The 21,497-nt window shown below is 47.3% G+C and overlaps 3 protein-coding genes across 3 annotated transcripts; 1 reads left to right on the forward strand and 2 right to left on the reverse strand.

Annotated features, from left to right (window-relative positions):
- Window positions 1-51: 51 nt before the first annotated feature.
- LACBIDRAFT_334691 (uncharacterized protein) lies at window positions 52-12,132 on the reverse strand (the record flags this gene model as incomplete). Its single annotated transcript, XM_001889501.1, has 11 exons — window positions 52-285; window positions 344-773; window positions 835-971; window positions 1,026-1,193; window positions 1,249-1,393; window positions 1,444-1,553; window positions 1,603-1,757; window positions 1,808-1,933; window positions 1,986-2,136; window positions 2,187-2,290; window positions 12,093-12,132. The coding sequence occupies 11 exons, from the start codon at window positions 12,130-12,132 to the stop codon at window positions 52-54; spliced, it is 1,800 nt and encodes a 599-aa protein (XP_001889536.1).
- A 6,759-nt stretch (window positions 12,133-18,891) lies between these two features.
- On the reverse strand, window positions 18,892-19,719 carry LACBIDRAFT_334696 (uncharacterized protein; the record flags this gene model as incomplete). Its single annotated transcript, XM_001889502.1, has 3 exons — window positions 18,892-18,900; window positions 19,095-19,348; window positions 19,398-19,719. 3 exons carry the CDS (start codon window positions 19,717-19,719, stop codon window positions 18,892-18,894), a joined length of 585 nt encoding a protein of 194 aa, XP_001889537.1.
- A 1,051-nt stretch (window positions 19,720-20,770) lies between these two features.
- LACBIDRAFT_334697 (uncharacterized protein) lies at window positions 20,771-21,208 on the forward strand (the record flags this gene model as incomplete). Its single annotated transcript, XM_001889466.1, has 1 exon — window positions 20,771-21,208. The coding sequence occupies one exon, from the start codon at window positions 20,771-20,773 to the stop codon at window positions 21,206-21,208; it is 438 nt and encodes a 145-aa protein (XP_001889501.1).
- Window positions 21,209-21,497: the final 289 nt, after the last annotated feature.

The raw sequence follows: 21,497 nt of genomic DNA on the forward strand, positions 1-21,497 counted from the left end.
ATGTTCATAGCAAGTAGCATTGCACAAAGGTCTTAAACATGAACGGTCCAATCAAGCAACCTTGACACCACCCCAAGCAACCTTCTGACCGCCCGTCCTCGTCCCTTTCTGTTTATCCGCGCCCGTCGCTTGAGCAGTCTGCGCAGCAGCCACAGCAGACTTTGGCGGGGTTGGCAGAGGCATGCTCCGGAGATCATCAAAGATCTTCTGCGTCCTCTCCGTATTCTTAATGAACCACCCCGCATACCGTCTGCCCACCGTCGATTCAACGATATGCACCATATTCTATCATCAAATACCATTAGAAAGGCCGTAAGAGGGGAAGGGAAGGGAGAAAGCTTACCTCATCAATAACAAAATTCAAATCACTCGTCGTAATCGTCTGCCCATCCAACAACCCCGTCCCCTCCGTCCCAGCGCGGCTCACACTCCTACTAGCCTGCTTAACAACCATCATCTCCTGCACCATCTCCTCCTCGTCCGCATCCAAGAAATTTGCGAGCTTCTTTGCCCCCAGGCTCGTGTACAGCTTCAAGAAGCTCCTCAGCGTAGGTACGGGCGACTGCGCCGCGACGTCTGCGAGGAAGAGGCTTAGGTGGCGGTGGGTTGCGTCTGTCGAGGAGGGCTGGGCGGACGTTGGGGATTCGAGCGGGGAGGTCAGGGATAGGAAGGCGTTCATTGCGATGGGGTTGTCGTACGGCGGTGGGTTTGCAGTGATGAACTTTGGGCATGCGTAGAGGAAGAGTTCTTCATATGCGGGGAGAGCTTCCTCGCTAAATGGCAGGTCGTTCAGCTTTAGTGAATAAGAGAATTGAAGAAGACAAAAGTGCCTACCCTCCGCGTATCATTTTCGCATATTGTTCCCCATACCGTTCCTTGGCTGTATTGGCAATGTTGTCATCTAACCTGCTGGGCGAAAGGGCATGGCATACAGCGAACAACGCATACATCCTATCAGCAGTCTTGCTGATCTATTCAAGATATGAACATCTCTCCAAATCCAAATTGAAATCAAGAAGGCATACCTGATCGTACTGGTAACTCCTGGTATGGTATTGTCGCATGCGCATGATGAAGTTCAAGATCGTCACGTATGTGCGAATGGCATCGGGGTAACGGCGGAGCATGATGTAGCAGAATCCAACGTAGTAGTATGTGGCGACATGGCAAGCTGTCACACGGGTGAAAGGTGACTATCATATCAATCAGTCAGAAAAATCATACAAGGATAACGATTATGAGGAGCACCTTTTGGTTGAGTTCAACATTCTCCATGACCTTCAGTGCAAGGGTATAGTCTCCAAGGAGGACGTGCACGCGGAGAAGGCCAATGATGCTGAAATAACCCAACATCCGGTATAACGGTCGTTGGCCGTACTCGCCAACGATCTCGCTATCAACGAAATCAGAAAAGTTTGAATGGAAAGAGGGAGAGGGACTGACGCAATTTCTTCTGGGGATTTACCCTCTCTTTGTGCAACGATATACTCGTTAATTTTGGATTTCTGCATGAGTGAGTATAGGACGTTGAGGACGCTGTAAGAGCTCCAGACCTATGTTCCTAGGTAAATGATGAGCAGAGGTTATAGAAAGGGTACTAACTGGGCCACCCTCTGCCAACATCTGGAGTTCGTCGTCTGTTTTTGACTTGACTTTTGAGCGCCAGGTGCAGAAGACTTGATATTGGTAAATAAATTCGTCAATGATATCCCAAAGCCATTGTTCAGGCAATTCAAGTTGAACTGGGCCCTCGGAGTCTGAAAAGACAGGTGAGACCGAGACGAAGTGGGCAAAGACGTATACGGACTTAAGAGGTAGTTGAAGAGCTCGCAGCTGTTTTCGTATGAATGGAAGCGATCGTCGATGTTAGGTTGGAGGCGTGAGTAGACGTGGCGGTAATAAAGTTCGCGGTAGAGGATAAGGAATATGGGATCTAAAATTTGTAAGTGGTTTTTCCTATGCTTCAACATAGAATCGAGACGCACCGTCATTGACGAGGGGAGCAATCAACTCTGCCTCTGGCCATTCCGTTCTCGAGTAGAATTGTTCAGTATATTTGTTCCATCCGCTCTCATATGCGACGGTAATCTCTGCGAGGTTATTTTCCAGAACAGCTTGGTGGAAGTGAACGATAAACTTGTTGAACCGATGAGATGCGAATACGAAGAAATGGAGGGTGAACGCACCCCTTTGACGACATCAGGAATCTGGGAAAAGGCGGCCTGCTGTGCCATGTGCTGCTGCATAGCTATGAGCGTGGATTCATCGATTTGAGGTTGTGGGATAGGTGCTGCAAGGAGACGATATCAACGTCAACAAAAGTATGAAAGTTGCGATCCACATACAGTCCTCGTAGTGGTCGTTCTGACCATAGTTTCCGATAGCCAGCGAAAGATCAACATCCTCGTCAAGATCAGCCTCTGCAGCCCAGATTGCCATTCGCTGTTGAGCCATTTTGGTGGCAAGAGGAAGTTTTGAGTTTATTCGGCAATTACCGGTTGTGTTATTTCCTGTCTCTCCTTACTAACTATCACAACCATGGCTTCGCCTCCAAAACCTTGGGAAAGAAATGGCTCACTGAATGGCTCACTGAATGGCTCACTGAATGGCTCACTGAATGGCTCACTGCCATCTCCATCGCCTTCGCCAGCTTCTACCTCAACCCCAGCCCAGCCTGTAACAACATCAACGCAATCGCCAGCCGTCCCCGATCGACCTGCATCTTTTACATCCCCACAATCACAGATGACAACGCCCTACTCTGCGTACGGCGCATCACCCTACTCACGACTCGGGACGACATACGGCACTGCAGGCTACGGGGGCCTCGGATCATATGGTGGGATGGGTGCTTCCACCTACGGCAGCTACGGCGGCATGGGGACTTACGGTGGGTACGGCGGCATAGGCTCATACGGGGGCATGGGGTCATACGGAGGTATGGGGTCATACGGGGGCATGGGTAGCATGGGCTACGGAGGGTACGGAATGGGAGGAATGGGTATGGGCGGCGGCATGATAGGACCCAACGGTCTGCCCCTAGGCCCCGACGGCCAACCCTCCCTCACCCAAACCCTCGAATCCACAACCCAACACACCTTTGCCCTCATCCATTCCATTGTGCAAACCTTCTCTGGAGTCGCTCAGATGCTCGAATCCACATTCATGGCGACCCATTCGTCCTTCTTCGCCATGGTCGGGGTTATCGACCAATTTGGACAGCTCCGCAACGCACTAGGAAGCGTCTTGGGGTTGTTCGGCCTCCTTCGGTGGATGAAGGACACCCTTACCGGTCGTTCAAGTCCGTCTCTAAACAACGGCATCAACCACCACGATTTCCGAGAATTCATCAACGGACGACCAGTTCAAGGCCCCCTTCCCGGCCCTCAACACACAAAACCAAGCAAAAAGCCCCTCATCATCTTCCTCCTCGCCATATTCGGGATCCCATACGCCATGCACAAACTCGTCAAAATCCTCTCCGAACGCGCACGAGCGCAAAATGGCGGCATGCTCCCGGGCCAAGCACTACCCCCGCTCGATCCATCATCACTCACATTCGCACGCGCACTATACCCCTTTGTGCCATCGAATCAGACGGAGCTTGCGCTCAAGGAGAATGAGATTGTGGCGATTATGGGTAAACTTGACCCGAGAACGGGAGCGGAGGTTGACCCTAGGTTGGACGTGGATGGGGAGTGGTGGAAGGGTCGTACGAGGGAAGGTAGGGAGGGTTGGTTCCCGAGAAAGTGGGTGGAGGTCCTGGAGAAGAAGGAAAAGACGGCGGCGTAGTTCTTTTCGTGAGCGTTTGTTGTGTCTTGGTAGATTACTCGAGATCCTGACGTTTGACAGAAGCAGTAACTGTCAGGAATATAATTGTAGTTTTGCTTTCTAGCCCGTTTGGCTGAGCTTTGAAGAAACAATCTCAAGGCTCCCGGTTTAGGCAGGCGTTGCTTTTGCACTGTCCCTCAGTCGCATTGATTTTCGAGATTGCTTTTCAGGACGACTTGTGGAGCTATCGTCGTCTCTGACATCTGAGCACTTCATCGCGGGCTCTCAGGTCGTCAGATATCAGATCTTACGCCCGGTTTTCGGGTGTTTGAATCCTTTAGGTCGTTTGACCGATGGCAAGTGCTCCTCAATCTCCCTCTTGTTGACCAGCATGCAACCCAAGTAAATGTCTTTACGACGACAAAATGCTCATGATGCGGGTGTGGATGTAAGACTCTGACCTTCTGAGTTAACAATCCTTCAGAGGGGACACGAGATCACCAACAGAAACCAAGCTGAAGGTCCAAATCCACAATTCCGAGATCCTAGTTGTGTCCGCAAAGACACCATTTGCTCGTTAGGTTTTTTCATGAAGGATATCATCCACCATCAAATTCATCTCGCCTCACTGGAATGCCGGCAACCAGGTTGTGATTTAAAAAAATATTGGAGAACGACGACCCTGTTCGACATTCACCAAGCCTGGAAGCCAACACCAGTGGAATGCAATTAAATACAAAAATAAACTAGTAAGAAGTACAAATGATATGAAAACAGGTCCATATTCCTGAGAGGTTATTACTCGGAAGCCTTCAAGGTATGAGTAAATAATCGTACTGCAGCGCATAATCCATCAGCTAACTGCTCAACATAGCGGTAGGGAAAGCGCCACTCACTGAATACGGTGGGGGAATTTTACACACCTCCACACCCAACAAACCTAGTTCTAACTCCGGAGCGTCCTCTTCCGCCGCGGAGCTTGGTGGAGATGCCCGTAAAGTGAAGCGAGCTGGTAGGTTCCCCACAGCTGGCTCCACGATCTTCCACATAACCTGGAGTATTGGCCATTCAATCAAGTACCGATCCACCCCACTCATCTCCAAAACTCCTCGGAACCAATAGTCGAACATGACGACAACTATGATGCCCACGACAACCGTGACAGGGCCTGCACGAGCCTCATCAAAAAAAGGAGGTCTCGATTATGTGATTTCGCTTACCATTGAGCCCGAATGTATCTCTTATCAGGGCGACGGACCAAACCCAGGAGAAGAAGGAAAACAATAGTGCCACGGCGACCGGGGACGATGGCGACATGTCTGATGGAATGAAGAGGAGCCAGCCTACGAGGCAGAACGGCAGGCAGAAAGTCCATACCACCGCGACTAAAGTCTTCCAAGGTGACGGGAGGCGCTCGATGAAGAGAGGAGCCAACAGGAAAGTCGTGGCCAGGTAGATTATGGATATGAGAACGCGTAACAGTACAGCAGAGACCACCTTGAACCCGGGCCACTGGTTTTTGCGTGTGCTTGCTATGGTTTCCATCTGATAATGACAATGGCTGGTGAAGCAATCCCCGGAGGTCGTCGATCCCATTGCAGCGCCTTAAAAGACTGAGAATATTTCGACTTCGACTGGGTCTAGGATGGAATAAAAAACAGGAGAAATGTCAGCCACGGGCTTATCCCGATCACTGAAAGAGATTGGGGTCTGACTCAGCGTTATAGCTAGGCGTCACACGCGTCGTCAATGTTCTCAAAGGGACACTGTCACGGGCATCGTAGAGATATTGTTTAAGGTCCCCACGAGTCACGAAGCGAAGAAATCGAAGCCATTTGAAAGCATAGACAAAGCCATTCAATATTAGCGAAAGGAATGTCAGTCCTTGACGTTCAGGGAAGGTCTAGCATGGCACAAGCCTGAGCGAGAGGTAGTAATGTCGATGAACACATTGAACAGCGTGGAAGTTGTATCAAAGTTGTAGATATTTCCGCAAATTCGAACCCCGCGACTAAGATGGACAGGTGACCTAAACATCCAACAAGCCACCTTCTAACTCCAGAGTGCCCTTCTCCATCGCGGAGCCTGGCAGAGAAGTGAAGCGAGCTGGCAGGTTTGAGTGCACAACCTGAAGGATTGACTATTCCGTCAAGCACCGATTCACCTCAGACATTATGAGAACAATTTGGAACATAGGATCGATGATGCCACCATATACCATGTGATGGTAGTGATCTCTTGGTGAGTATCCGTTGCGTCGGCCAGAGTCACGGCCGATAGGGCCTCAGAGTATGCACGAGAAGCGCTGTTGACAATGTTGTAAGCCAATGTATCCCAAGCGTACAGGTCTTGCTGGAGGAATTGACCAGGGAACTGGAAAGCGAAGCATTAACCGGTCGTGGGTGCAAACACCTGTTGACACCACTGTGAAGCTCGTATCCCCATGATCCTGTGCCGCGACGGTACCCTTCACTGACTAGCCAAGGCTTGATGACGCCGAACTTGTTGAATAGCGTATCTGCGAGCTGGTGCAGTTCCTCGTCACCTTCATCCATCGCATCTAAGAAATGGCCCCTGCAGAAGTGGCGGACAATCTTGACCGCTCGGATGGAAGCAACATCGCCGTGGGTGTGTGACCGTTCCGGTTACGAGTTTGAATACCCGAGGATGGGCGCACTCGTCGTTGAGCTGGAAGGAGATTTTGCAATCTTCTGGCCATTTTGGAGGGAGCATTCAATAATGTCACGGTTACAAGACATTTGTCTCGGAATGCACCCTCTTGGATTAGATAACAGTCAGGCTGATGAACTCTTTGGACGTTGAGAACGCTCCCAATAAATGATGACAAGCAGGCGGAGCTCACATATTATCGTGTTAAAGGCGTGGTCGATTGTGATTAAGGAATAACGTAAGGGCTGAATCTTCTGAGGTAGATATCAGCCACTCCACGCTACTCCAAGTCGTCCACGCACTCAACTATAAAACTGTCCGACTCTGACTATGGACCCTAGGTAAGAGTCGAAAGATCAGCCCAGGAAGTGGAGAAGATTTTGACGTCGTATAGTAACGCAACTGCGACGAAGGGCAACTGGCGTCCATGATCAAGAGATCGAAGGTGCCTGGACTTTAGAAGGTCCGGAGGTCAGTAACGTCGAGGAAGGCATCTTCTGAAAGCAGGTCAGGGGTTCATTGAAAATGAACGATTTTGAGAGAGGAAGGCATCTGAAAATCTCCGCCTAATGGTGGGTTCAATCCCTGCCATGAGGCAGTTCGAGTGGCATGACCCTATCCATCAAAACAAGGCGTACAACACGTAGAACGTCCAAATAAAAATCACATTGCCTGAGGCCTGAAATAGAAACCAGATGAATTTGTGGCTCGAGGCGTTGTCTGGCTCGTTGGGGATGGGACGGAGAAACTCCAGTCACCCAAGGACGACAGACCCTGTGTTTGGACGTTGTTGAGGGTGAAGAACGGTTGTGCCTTGCCCGTGTACCTCGTGCTAAGCACCGTCATAGGGTTGTTGACGCCAGCAAATCCGCAATAATCTCTGCACCACACTGCCCACCGCCCTCTCCATCGAGTAAACACGAGGCGCGTCCAACACCCACTACTCCAGAGAACGTGACTGCAATGTCCTGTTCTACTTTCGTGGAGTCCGCCTTGGCTTGAGAATCGAAGGGAAAGACGATGACACAAAAGGACTCACAGGTGATGGTAGTGGGCGTGCTTAGAACGGTTTGGGTAGTTTGGGTGAAACTTTGAACTTCAGTTACAACGTAGACCGTCGCGCCATCATTTGCGACGCCTACGGGCGAAGCTCCAAGCACCGTACCAGCGCTGACAGTCGTGGCAAATTTCCCGACAGGCTGAGGTACTTCAACGCCATACAGCGTAACCCAGGGCAAAAACGCCACCTTGTAAGACCCATTCAACGCATGGATATGCTGTTAAGCTGTGAGACGAGTGAGCATGCTGTGAGAAACACCTTAAAGGCCTCCACATCCCCCCAGCTAGGACTGGGCTAGGTTGAACGTTGAATTGTGAAGATCGAACGTGAACGTTTGAAAATTGGAATCGCTCCTGCCAACGCTTTTTATTAGTCTAGGTTCACGTGTGGGGTCCGAACCGAAGGGTACACTGTCATGGGCATCTTAGAGATATCAATTCTCTCCATAAGTCGCGAATAAGAAGAAATTGAAACGATTAAATGTCATAGACAAAACCATTCGATACTAGCGAAAGGAATGATGCCTAGCACGGGACAAGCCTATTAGTAATTGGGTAGTAATGTCGATGAACTGCGCGGAAGCTGCCGGAGGCATTTGCTGGATGTTTGGCCCCGCGAACTTGAATGTTCACCGGCACCTATGTCGATACTTGTCGATATCAAGCTCGCGTTGCTGCCCCACTTTCCATCTTTTGAACAAGGGGGTGCTGGCATTGAAAAAAAAGACCCGGGGTCGATTTTTTTTTAAAGGCGACTGAGGTTGAACTACCTGCGCCCTCTCCCAGAAGCTGCACAAGCCACGCAGACCCAATTCCGGGGCGCTTGCACCATTTCAACACATTTTAGATGGAAACGTGAGTTGAAAATCAGTCAGTTCTCATATGCAATGCACTTACCCACTGGGTCTCGCAACCAGCTTGTTTGCATTTGAGGACCTCATCCTCCAAGCCGTTGAGGACTATTCCGCAAAGGCAACTGTCCAGTGCATCACAGTCTTCTCCTTTTCGAAGGACACGAGATTAGGTAGGCCGATCGTCCCACAATTTACACGGCTACCACAATCTGGGCAGATTGCAAAGCCCTCTGCATCAAGGGCAGGCGGCTCCCTCTCGATGGTAGTGTCAATTTTTGCTGTTATACATAGAATGTACACAACGTACAGTAGATTCTTGAATATTTTTCATGTCATCGGTCTACTGTGAAGTAGTCTAGTACTGTAATGAGTTGGTAATGAGGATGCAGTGTTGATTTCAATGTAATTTGATATTGATATATGGCAGGAAATGAATGAATACCTTACACTAACTGGGAAAAAAGAATGTCTGGTCATTTTTTGGACTAAGTTGGTGCTGTAACACAAGAACCAAACATTTTCAGAACTAAGCTATGGTATATGAGACATAGCTAAGGAGGTGTAGATTGTACATACCAAGTCTGGGGATGAATGAATGAAAACTCAGGATAAGGCAGAGCATTCACTGTGACAACTTCCAAAAATGGGATTTGACAAAATGGGAAATTCTGAATGACTGCAACCTACTCGAAGCAATTCACAATTTGAAGAAGAAATATTTTAAACACTCAATCTCCCTGCTATTGTCATAAGCCCCATAAAGTCTCTGAGATATAAAATTCTATAGTCTCCCCAAAAAAGTGAATTTGAATTGATTCCCCTCCTTGGACATTTGCAGTTGCAAATATTGCCCAGGATTGATAGGAGAAGGTATCTATTGTCATAGTATTGTACATATACATAACTATTACTGTTCCATGATCTGATTTGACCACATTGCCAGGAATAAAGCATTTAATGGCTAATAAAACTTCAAGAAACTGTGAAAATTAAGAGACATATAGTCAATATGGTTCCAAGAAACCCTGCTTCCAAGGGGTTACAGTTAATATGGGTGTTGTGAAATGTCCATGCCAAGTGCTTCTACCTATCTCTTGAGTTTTGGGCACAGATGCTTCTCAAATGGCCCACAAAGCTTGCTGAAGCATGACAGAGAGATTTCCAAATCAGGCCTAGAAAGGTCTGGGGGTCTCAGATCCTTGTATGAATAGGACCTCTGTTTATTTCCTTGGGATAGTGTTCCTAGGTATGAGAAGTGCCTTGTGAAATATTTTCAGCCCCAATTCACCAAGAAAAATGTCAAGGATTGGTCCAGGATGATTGCTCTATGCAAAATGTACTTTTCTTGGGGACTATTCAAGTTATACCCAGTGTAAATTTATTTGCTATCATATTATACTTCAGGTGTTGTTTAAAGGACATCCTGAGTCTCCATGGATTAACTCAAAAGGGTGGTAGCATTTTTTCTTCTTGCAGAAAAGAAGGACCGATGTTGTAGATACTTGTTTACTTTCAGAAAAACTCTGGAAATTAACTTCTACAGACATCATGCAATGGTCATTTTAACATTTCTACCTACCTTTTGTATTATACACACTACAAACATTAATAGGGAGTCATTTTTCCTCATTCCAACAAATATATTGAGTGAAAAATACATAAAGTGGAGAACAAGTTCAAATTTACCTTTTAGGGGAGGATATAAATTTTCTAGCCCAAAGACTTTATGAAGCTCATAACAATAGCAGGGAAATCCAGTGTTCAAAATATCTCTTCCTCAAGTTGTGAATTGCTTTCAGTAGGTTGCAGTCATTCAGAATTTCCTATTTTGTCAAATCCCATTTTTGGAAGTTGTCACAGTGAATGCTCTGCCTTATCCTGAGTTTTCATCCATTCATCCCCAGACTTGGTATGTACAATCTACACCTCCTTAGCTATGTCTCATATACCAGAGCTTGTTCTGAAAATGTTTGGTTCTTGTGTTACAGCACCAACTTTGTCCAAAAAATGACCAGACATTCTTTTTTCCCAGTTAGTGTATATCATTTGTTTTTCTAGTCCTTTATGGCCTCTATTGAAGCTGTAGTCCTCCCAGTACATTCTGTGTTCATTTCATTATGCTACATGGTACAGTCGGTGGAGAGGTGCCGAGTGACTCACAGGAAGCACAGAGAACGCGTAGACACGAAACGATGTGGTGGTATGAACTGAGGAATCTACAAACACGATGCAACATGCGTGACAACCCTCGAACACCTAAGTAGGACCCCGAACACCAGGGGATGGAGTATGCATCTGCCAGGATGCAGTACTCCATGTGCCCCCCCCAAACAAAGCGACGTCCGCGTCACTTCAACAACAACCTCAATACACTAAGCCTAACCCATGACCAAACCTTCCCCCATTGGGAGAAAAACGCAAAGTCGCAAAAACGCATGTGCATCGTGCACGGACACTAAAAAAAGATCTGAAAAGGGATGGGTAGATGGTTGACGTGGGCTGTCAAAAGAACGGGTGCATCGAGAAAGCGGGTGGATGTGTGATGTTTATGGGGGATGGGGAGATTGCGAGGGGATGCGCCAGTGGATCTGCGCAGGGAGCCTTCAGAGACTGGAAGCGGACAGTGGACAGGTTGAAGTCTTGAACTCGAAGCTGGAGGGAGCTCGAACAGCAGTATAGCGCCTACAAAGAAAAAGATTCCCACACTCTCAAAACAACAGGGTGGCTCGAAAAGTCGCTGTAACACGGTAAACACAGGTGAAAGACATGTCGGAAATGAACAGAGAGGTTGGTGGAAGTGTGTAGGTGGTGATACCCAAGAGAACTGAGTCAATTGCTATGTGGAAGAGGGTGGATGCGTCCCGAGCAGATTGGATGTTGTCCAGAAGTCATAGCAAAAAAAGGCACTCAGAATTGGTGAGCCCTAAACCACATTGGTGAGACGAAGACCACTCTCATCACCAGATGGAGAGGTGCCGAGTGACTCGCAGGAAGCACAGAGAACGCGTAGACACGAAACGATGTGGTGGTATGAACTGAGGAATCTACAAACACAATGCAACATGTGTATCTACATGCGTGACAACCCTCGAACACCTAAGTAGGACCCCGAACACCAGGGGATGGAGTATGCATCTGCCAGGATGCAGTACTTGGGGCCCCCAGTGAAAATCGACCCTAAAAAATGGCCAAATGGATCGGTGGAGCCCGATCTGAACAGGGGAGATGGCCGGAAATTGGCAAATATATCGATTTGATCCGGAGAAACCCGATCTGCACAGGGTCAATTTTCACTGGGCTTGGGGAGCGGCAACCCACTGCCAAATTTTCAACTCCGCCGAATTTTCCCATCACCAAAGACCTGATCAAAAAATGGTCGATCGTCTCAACTGCTCGTATTTACTTCAACACAATCCGCGATGAGCGAGCACGAGGAACGAGTGATAAGCTCATTATCGGATAAGATAACGTTAGAGCGTCAGAACAAAACCTCGCATTTGTACCCATAAGTACAAACAACTTAGAAGTCTCTGAATGTCAGACAAGGAGACTGGATTCTCCTTGTCGTTCAGTTTATCGTTCTGACGTGTAAAAAGATCCTCTCATTCATCAGCGAATTTTTTGAACCTTGGCAATCTTTTCCCGACCATTACAATGACCGACATTCCTCTGACAACGGCTTCCAGTGCTGAAAGCTCCACTGAAAGCTCTCAAACCACGGCTACACCTGCTTCTGACTCTTTCGCCGCTGCTCCTCGTCTCCCTCGCACTCACACATCACCAGCTATCATTCAAATGCTAAAAAACTTGCCGTTGATCTCCATACTCCAGATGAATAAAGAAATTGAAGAAGAGAATGCTGAAAGATCTCAGAAATCTTTCAATCACGCGTCTAATCCTACTGTTCACAAGGAACCCGGTTCTGAACAGGCTTCTCTTATCTCTCTCGACGAAATAGACCTTAACCGCTTCCGTGTCCCTTCTTTCGCGGCTTCCTTTCCTGGTCTGATCTACTCCAAACTAGCTAAATGGATTGCGGATGAAGATATCAAATCAAAGCTGAAACAGAAACCTGCTGACGAACAGAAACTCTCAGCAGAAGATGCTAGGATTGCAAAGCGACATTGCATGAACGGGAAGAAGATGGTTCCCTGGGTTGTGGGAGTCCCATGGCAAGCTACATTCCCACAAAACCTCTTCGACACCGAACTCTGCATTGCCATTCCACTTCCTTTTTTCCTCAACAAAAACCTGAATATCTTAAATGTTGAGGCGTCTACTCTAGCTACGACGAAGACTAATCCGAATCCTGGCGAGACAAAAGGTAACGTCATTTTGGATATTGAAAAACTGTCAACGCGTTTCGGCAAGGAACTATCTTTGTCTTGTAGCCAGTGGACCGAAGCGGCAGGTAACATGTACCTTTTTCAAAAGGAGCGGGATGAAGAGGGCACATGTGAAGCACACAGTGCTTGGTACAATGATCACTTTTGTTTCTATACTTCTCAGGACACCAAGGACGAGCTTTATGATGCATGGAAAGCTGATGAATTAAAATTCCGTCAGGAACACTGGGCCAAATATGGAGAATTTGATGCAGCCCGCTATTATCAGGCTTACAAATTATCCGAGAAGCAGCAAGAAATGATGGTTGACATCCATGGCATGATCTCGTCATCAGTGCCCACAAAATCCTCTTTCAGCAGTATTGCCAACAAGCTCATCCCGAAACTCACCCCTCGCTCCTCCCAGTCATGTCCCTCCCAGCCCTTTCAATCAGGCAGCAGTCGATCTTCCTCCTCGACGCCCGACTGCCTCATCTGTGCCGAGCGAGGTCACGACGCGACCCAACACGCAGACAGCACCACACCCATCAAGTTCAAAAGTGACGGCAAGTTGGTATGGGCGAAGTATACCGACCGCAATCTCCTCAGCCCCGACAACCGTATCATATGCATTAGCTGGAACCTCAGAGGCGACCGTGGACACCCCTGTTCCCACAAAGACGAACATGTCCACGTCTGCTCCTTCTGTGGGAGCAAAAACCACAACGCCTTCGCATGGATTTGCCGTTCGCGACCTGCAAATTGACGCATTTGTGCAAGCATCGTCGTCTCTTCCCCTTTCCTACTCAGATTTCTCCTCTTCAATCATTACTCGACCTCCTTTATTCAACACTTCTCCTGCAGAGACTCTTTTATTCAATCACATTCTACACCCTTACAATGCTGACGCTTTTGAGTTGTTATTGCGCAAGCACCACCTTTTTGATAACTATTCCCTTCTTCCTTCTAATCTGCGCCTCGGCTTCCCTATCAGTCATATGCCTCTGCTCTCCCAGACTATTATCATGCCTAACAACCCCTCGATCTTGTCTTATCCCGACACCGTCTCCGACTGGCCACACAACGAACTTGCCGCAGGCAGATTGTCAGGTCCTTTCTCTTGGGAGGTCACTGAACAAATCTTACGTGGCCCCTTCCAATCATCCTCCCTCATCGTCTCCATGCAACCTCAAAATCCTGGAGTGCCCGACAAGCTGCAGGTGTGCCAACACCTCTCCAAAACGACAAAAGTCCACGCATCCGTCAATTCGCACATCCGCAAGGATGAATTCCCTACGCAGTTTGACACCGCATCAAAAGTCGCTGACATTGTGAGTCACCACCTATTCTGTCTATTTCCCACCCCTTCTTTCTTTCTTTCTTTATTACATGTCTCCTTTGCATTTTGTGCGTAGAGACATTTTCGCCGGCTAGCCCTGGTCTTGTGCCCAGTGGCTCTTTGGGTATTTTAAGTTACCCAGGACATTGTCTCTATCATCGTCCTTATCATCTTCCTGTTCCGTGCTATTAGCACGATGATTCATCTCCCATGCATCGAGCATGATGATCATCTCCCGTGCGTTGCGGTATTTTAAGTTACCCAGGACATTGTCTCTATCATCGTCCTTATCATCTTCCTGTTCCGTGCTATTAGCACGATGATTCATCTCCCATGCATCGAGCATGATGATCATCTCCTGTGCATTGCGCACGATGATTTATCTTCCATGCGCCAAGCATGATGACTCCTGTTCCATGTGCCGAGCATGATGATTCATCTTCCATGCATTGTGCATGATGATTCTTTGATTATCATGAGTGGTGTATATTGCCTTTCTTTTTAATGTTACATGTCATGCTCCTCTTTCTCTGTATATAATCTTTTCCTGCATCTCTTGCTTACACTCCTGTTCATGCAGATCTCTCATGCGCCTCCTGGAACGCAGGCATGTACCCTTGATATCAAGAAATTTCATTGTACATGCCCAGTTCTTCCTTCTCATAAACCCTGGCTCGTCATCCAAGGAACATTGGACGATTTCTTTATTAATCATGATCACCCATTCGGGGCTGCCTGCGCCAGCAGCAATGCTGGTATGATTGCGAATGCTGTCGTCGATATTTGGAGAGCTGAAGGGGTCTTTCCAGTTCCAAAATATGAAGACGACTTGAAGATCTTTCGATTCCCTTTGGAATCTGGTTTGTTCATCGACGGCAACTTCCGTTATGATTATGACCGGTCTGAGATGCTCCGCCACATCTCTTCTCTGGGTATTCCATGGCACGATGAGAAGGGTGATGAACGTTTCTCATTTGTGACGACCTTCATTGGATTTCTCTGGGACATTCCCAAGAAACTGGTCAGCTTACCTGAAGGGAAAAGAAATAAGTTCCATCAGCGCATCCTTCAATTTCTCATGGACTTCGAAGGACGACCTTGTCATTTACGCGACGTAGAGAAGATTCATGGGTCCCTTTGTCATATTGCTTTCATCTACCTCGATGGCCGTTCTCACCTACCTTCTCTATCTAACTTCGCGTCTGCCTTCCATAGTGATGAGTTTCTTACAAAGTACCCTCCACATTCATTGATCACTGATCTCAAATGGTGGCTCGTCAAGCTTACTTTGCGCGGGATCTCTCAATCTCTTCGCCCTCTTGGGCCTTTATCAGATCTCGGACTGTATGTCGATGCTTCCACATCATGGGGCATCGGGATCATCATTGGTGAGGAGTGGGCTGCTTTCCAGCTCTCGCCTTCCTGGAAGATTGAGGGCCGGGATATCTGCTGGCTCGAAACGGTAGCTATTGAGCTTCTTGTACAGTTTCTTGAAGCAAGAGGTATCCGTGACGCACATCTCCTTGTACACTCCGACAATCAAGGTACCATCGGCGCCCTTGATAAAGGCCGCAGCGGCAATATTCATTTGAACCTCGCAGTCCGTCGCACACACCTCGCTCTCATGGCTGTATCTATCATTTTAAAAACAATCTACATTGAGTCTCATGCCAACCCAGCTGATCCTATCTCACGCGGAGAACCAGGACCTGCTGGGAAGCAGATGTTCCCATCCTTTAAGCTCCCTGATGAGCTATCCTCATGCTTTATTCATGCCTAGGTTAGATTATCTGCCTCTATCGTTACTCTGATATCTTATCTGTCTCTAGGTTAGATTATCCTTTCAAACCGGCAACACGTGTTGTCGAGACGACTGTAGGTGGTACATCCTCTGTTCCTCCGCGCCCTGCACACTGTCAAAACTTTCTCCATCCTTTCAAGAATCGATTCTCAACAACTTCTCTTCCCTCATTGACTCCAACATCTTTCCCATCTGACACGCTCGTTCCCATGCAACAATCTCCTCCTGAAATCTGCATCCCATCCTCTCGCACTCTCGGAGTGACTTTCCCCGCTCGTACTATCAAAGCAAGAAAACCACGGGCAGGACATCAGATTACTCACAACACTTTACGCCCTCATGTCCCAGCAACTGACCGTCTATTCACTTGGGATACACCATACGCCGCTCGTCACAGACAACAATTAATTGCTTCTCTCCCTTCAAATTTGGTTGACAGTGCAATGATGTCAATTTGTGGCGCTTATGCGCCAAACACAAAAAGTACATACGCCGCTGGCACTCTACGGTTTACACAGTTCTGTGACACGTGGGGCATCAATGAAGAAGCGCGAATGCCTGCCTCTTACCCCCTCCTTTGTGCATTTATTGGAGAGCACAAAGGCAGGCAATCCGGGAACACCATTCGTTCCTGGTTGTCTGGCATCCGCGCATGGCATACTATAAATCATGCGCCCTGGTTTGGTGATGATGAATGGGTTCAACTTGCCCGTATTTCGGCGAATAAAGAAGGTTCTAAACACAAACGGCCCCTTCGTGCTCCTGTCTCCATCGAACATTTACTGGCTCTCCGTCGTGCCCTAAATATCTCTACTCCTTTCCATGCAGCTGTATGGGCTCTTGCCTTATATGCCTTCTTCGGCTGTCGTCGACTGGGCGAGTTGACAGTTACTACTGCTGCTGCCTTTAATGAGAATTATAATGTTCTTCGCTCTGTCATGTATGCCATTCCCTCCTTCCTTTAATCTCTCTCATCTCCTTTCAGGATTACTTTTCGCAAGTTACGTGATGGTTCATCTTCTGCAAGTTTCCACATTCCCTGGACGAAAACGACGAAAGAACTCGGTGCCTCTGTGATTTTGACTGCACGCAACGATACTCTATGCCCTGTTGCCGCCCTGCAGAACCATCTTGCAGTCAACTCATCTTCCAATCACTCTACCTCCCTTTTCGCATACACCACTGCCTCTTCCCAACCGAAGATTCTTCTCAAGCATGAATTTCTCAAGTTCTGCAACAATATTTGGTCATCAGCTATGCTCGCGCATATCCTCGGTCATAGTTTCCGTATAGGAGGTGCTGTTGAACTCCTTCTCGCCGGCGTCCCACCTGAGATTGTTGCCGCAACAGGCGGCTGGACCTCTCTCGCCTTTCTGCTCTACTGGCGCCGCATGGAAGAAATTCTTCCAATGAGTACATCAAAAGCATACAACAAGTCGCACATCGACTCATTGGCTGCAATATTTGAACTTTTCCGTATCCAAAATAAAATCCCATCGGCGCTGATTGCTGCGTCCGATGGGAACCTGACTCTGTAACTTGTTTATATTATCTACTTGTACTTATATTTGCAAACGAAAATTTCTCCAGAGTGCTGCTCAATTTGGGTAGTTCCATGCTGAACCAACCTGCTTGTTGTGAGCTTACACTCTGGCTGGTATAGCTGGTTGGTTACTCTACCAAACAAGCCCTCCAGACGCTCAGGTCTTGTCTGTCTTCTCGGATTTAATTATTATTACTAATTTACTATCAAAAATCCGAATTGCGTGAGCCAGGCAAGTCCTATGCAAAAACAAGTTGTCTGTGTCTGCAGATTTCTTGCATCTAGATATTTATCTAAATATTCTTCTTCCCTTTCCTTATTCATAGGACGCTAAAGTTATCCTATCAGTAGATTGCCACTTTAAGTGTGGATATATGTAGGTGGAGCATAAGTAAAGGTGCTTGTATACAATTTAGCACAAAAATACAAATATTCTGTCAGTTAATATCTTACTTTGAGCCTTCCAAACCCCTTTATAAAATTCTGTCCTGAACAAATCCATCCTACGCTCCATGAGTTTGTGCCTGCAAAAATTTGAAAGAATACCTCTACAGATGAGGTAGCAATCCATGATGGGGGAATGGCATGGTAAGACACGTCGATGATCACGTGTTGCAATAAAGAAAGTAACTGAAGCGCGACCAAAGCACGACTATCGGCGTCAGCAACGCGTTATCATCATTACCTCTGCGTATATTGACTTGTTAACCACAAGTATATTATATCATGGGCAAAGACACTTGGAAACTGGGCCAGAAGTCAAGATCGACATTGCAAACTTCCCAGTCAATGACAAACCTTTGCAACATTCACTCCGACAACTTGGAGAACAGACCGGAACACAATATGAATGTCTAAAGCTCAAAACCAGCAGGAGCTTGAAGCTCAACTCGACGTGAGGAGTGAATAGGAAGGCTACATTCCAGAGGAAAATGCATCTGACATGTATAGTGACACAGATATAGAACTTGGCTACTAAATTCAATCATAATAATATATTATATATCACCACAAACAACATAGACTTGTAAATTGGTCCCTACGTATCGATTGAAGTGAAATAACAGTTGTCGACCACTGAATTCGACTATTTGGCGCGAAACAAACAGAACCAAACAGCACAATTTTATTGGCACAGTTGCCGCTCCCCACAGTACTCCATCGGTACTCAATTTGATGATTTAAGGCCATCTGCCCGAGGCGTCCTTTTTTTTTTTTCACAGCCTGTGGCTGGACTAACTAACCGGGTCCCGGTACGGGATTCCCAGGCTGGCACCCCCTTGCTTTTGAAGATTGCTCATGATTCCGAGATCCTGGCCGTATCTGCAAAGACACCATTTGCCCGTTAGTTTTTCTTGATCAATGATTTCGTTTTAATGCGTACAAGCCAAGTTACACCTCCGCACAACCTCCGCAAAGCTGAAGATGCCCATCTGCCACCAAATATATCTCGCCTCATAAAGATGCCGGCAATCAGGTTATGATTCAAAAAGAAACAATGGAGAACGGCTACCCTACATGTTCGACATTTACCAGGCCTGGAAGCCAACATCAGTAGAATGCAATTAGATACAAGGATAAGTAGACTAGTAAGAAGTACAAATGATAATGAAAGCAGGTCCATATTCCTAATCAAGCCTTCGAAAATGACGGTGAATATTTGTACTGCAGCATAAACCAAGGGCTCCATCAGCTAATTGCCTAACACAGCGGTAGGGAAAGCGCCACTCACTAGATACGGTGAGGGAATTTTAGAACCCTCTACATCCAACAAGCCATCTTCTAACTGCAGAGTGTCCTTCTCCATCATGGAGCCTGGCAGAGATGCCTGTCCAGTGAAGCGAGCTGACAGGTTTGAGTGCACAACCTGAAAGATTGACCATTCCGTCAAGCACCGATTCACCTCAGACATTATGAGAACGATTTGGAACATAGGATCGATGATGCCAACATATCCCGAAACGCCCACAATGAGAGTGCCGGGGCCTGATGTCTGTTAGAAAAAGGGGTATCTCAATTGTATGACCTTGCCTACCATTGAGCCCTAATGGTTCTTTGACCAAAGCAATGGTCCAAACCCAAGAACAGAGTAAAATCGTGTGCGCCACAAAGGTCCGGCACAACAGTGGTATGCATCGTGGACTGAAGAAGATCCAGATTGTATGGCATAATGGCTGGTACAACATCCAGATGGCTGTGACCAAATGCCTTGACGGGAGGGCATTGATGTAGAAAGGAGCCACCAGGAAAGCCGCAGCCATGTAGAAGAGGTTGACGATAAATTGTGATACGACAAAGAGGACCTTGAACCAGGACCATGAATTGTTGTGTTTGCTTGCTGTAGTTTCCGTCTCCATTTTTGCACTTGGTAGTGATGATGGTGGTCGAAGCAGGTTGTCAATTCCGATTGCAGTGCCATAAAAGACTGAGGAGATTTCGATTTGGACTGAGTCTAGGATGGATCATACACCCGATAAAAAATAGGAGGATTGGCCATGTCTTATCCTGATCACGGAGGAGATATTAATTCATGGTCTCCACAAGTCACGAAGAGAAAAGAGATTGAAACCATTTGGCGGTGTAGAGAAGGCCATTCAATATCAGTGAAAGGAATGTCGTTCAACCAAATTTAGATCTAGCATGGCACAAGCCTATTAGCGCTGAGAGGTGGAACGGTCTGAATGTGTGTAGTAAGCCAGATGAAAGGAAATCACTGGCAATCAGAGAGGTAGAGGGAAGTGTTCAAAAAAGACGGGCGACTATAATCTTGGTTATGTAGGTATTTGGTTCCGCGAATTTGTTGAACCTCACCAAGAATGACGAACACCTATGTCGATATCGAGCTCGCGCCGCCGCCGCCTTTTCCACCCTTGAAGATTGGCATGGGTCTATGGATCGAAGCTTGAGTTCTTCTCACTGGCTCGGCCAGGTCTACTCTCACGAAAGTACCCAAGTGTCCTTTCCCTCAAATGATCCATCCGCATCGTCCTTTGATTTCACTAGTTCTCACTAGTTCTGACGATTCCCAACTAGTGGCTCAATCCGCCACTCGCTTCTTGAGCCGCGATGGTGGTCATAAGTCACAGATAGCGCCCAAGATTGTCTATCGAGACATGAATTTCAATTTGTTGATAGAGCTCCCTCGAGAGTACTCGTAAGAATATGAAGGGCTCGCAAAGATCATGTTTCCCTCTCAAGGCTTCTATTCTGCTCAGCCACTGTATTTTGACCACTTGCACCTGGACTGTATCAACGTGTATAAAATCGACCCCATTTCGGAAAAGTCGAAGGATGGCGAAGTGGAAGTAGAAAAGTGATGAGCGAGCTATAGCGGTAAGTTCTTTTTCAATGGATCATAAGATGATACTGATGTTGCTCCAACCCAGGGAACGACCCCTTTCATTGCCAATGCCGCATTGCTACCAAGGGAAACATGACTTGGAGTCCATCCTCTACACCTTGATCTACGTGCTGGCCGTCTTCAAAGGCCCACGCAATCTCCGTGTCCAGCAGGATTACGACTTATCGCGGAGCAGCCCCTCTGTCTTCGAATGGTTTGATTACAAGAGGATTCAACAAAGCTTGAGATATGTGGCGCGCAGTAAGATGGGTCATTTTCATGACTTTGACAATGCTATTCTCAACAAAATGGACCCTTACTTCCACTCACTCAAGCCGTTCCTTCGGTCTCTCCTCGTCGCCGCCTTCCCCACTCGGGATTATCGGTACTGGATGATCAAACTGTCCGATGATCAGTACCATGTGCTGAAGCGTTTGGAGGCGAACCAAGAGAAGTTTTGGGCGGATCAGAATAGACGAAAGGCGAAGAAGATGCGTTTAAACTAAGTATGAACGGTGGTTGTGAGTTGCCAGGGGGGAGATAAGGTAGGCGAAAGGTAGGTGCTTTTGCGGTGATGCAGTACTGAACCTTCCTTTAGGCATTCGGGAAGGGTGTGCTCCACCCTTTTGCGCAACTCCTTGGACGTTCGCTATCTATCCGCTTTTGATTCTAGAATTCTTGCGTTGCTCAGCCAGTTGTCCCTGTCATCATCATTGCTTGATACCATATGCACTATACCACTTGTAACGTATATACCTTTGAATATATCTTACCCAGTCTTTTCTACCCTGTCGA

Source organism: Laccaria bicolor, genomic scaffold (assembly GCF_000143565.1).
Source record: "Laccaria bicolor S238N-H82 LACBIscaffold_68 genomic scaffold, whole genome shotgun sequence".
Taxonomy (NCBI): domain Eukaryota; kingdom Fungi; phylum Basidiomycota; class Agaricomycetes; order Agaricales; family Hydnangiaceae; genus Laccaria; species Laccaria bicolor.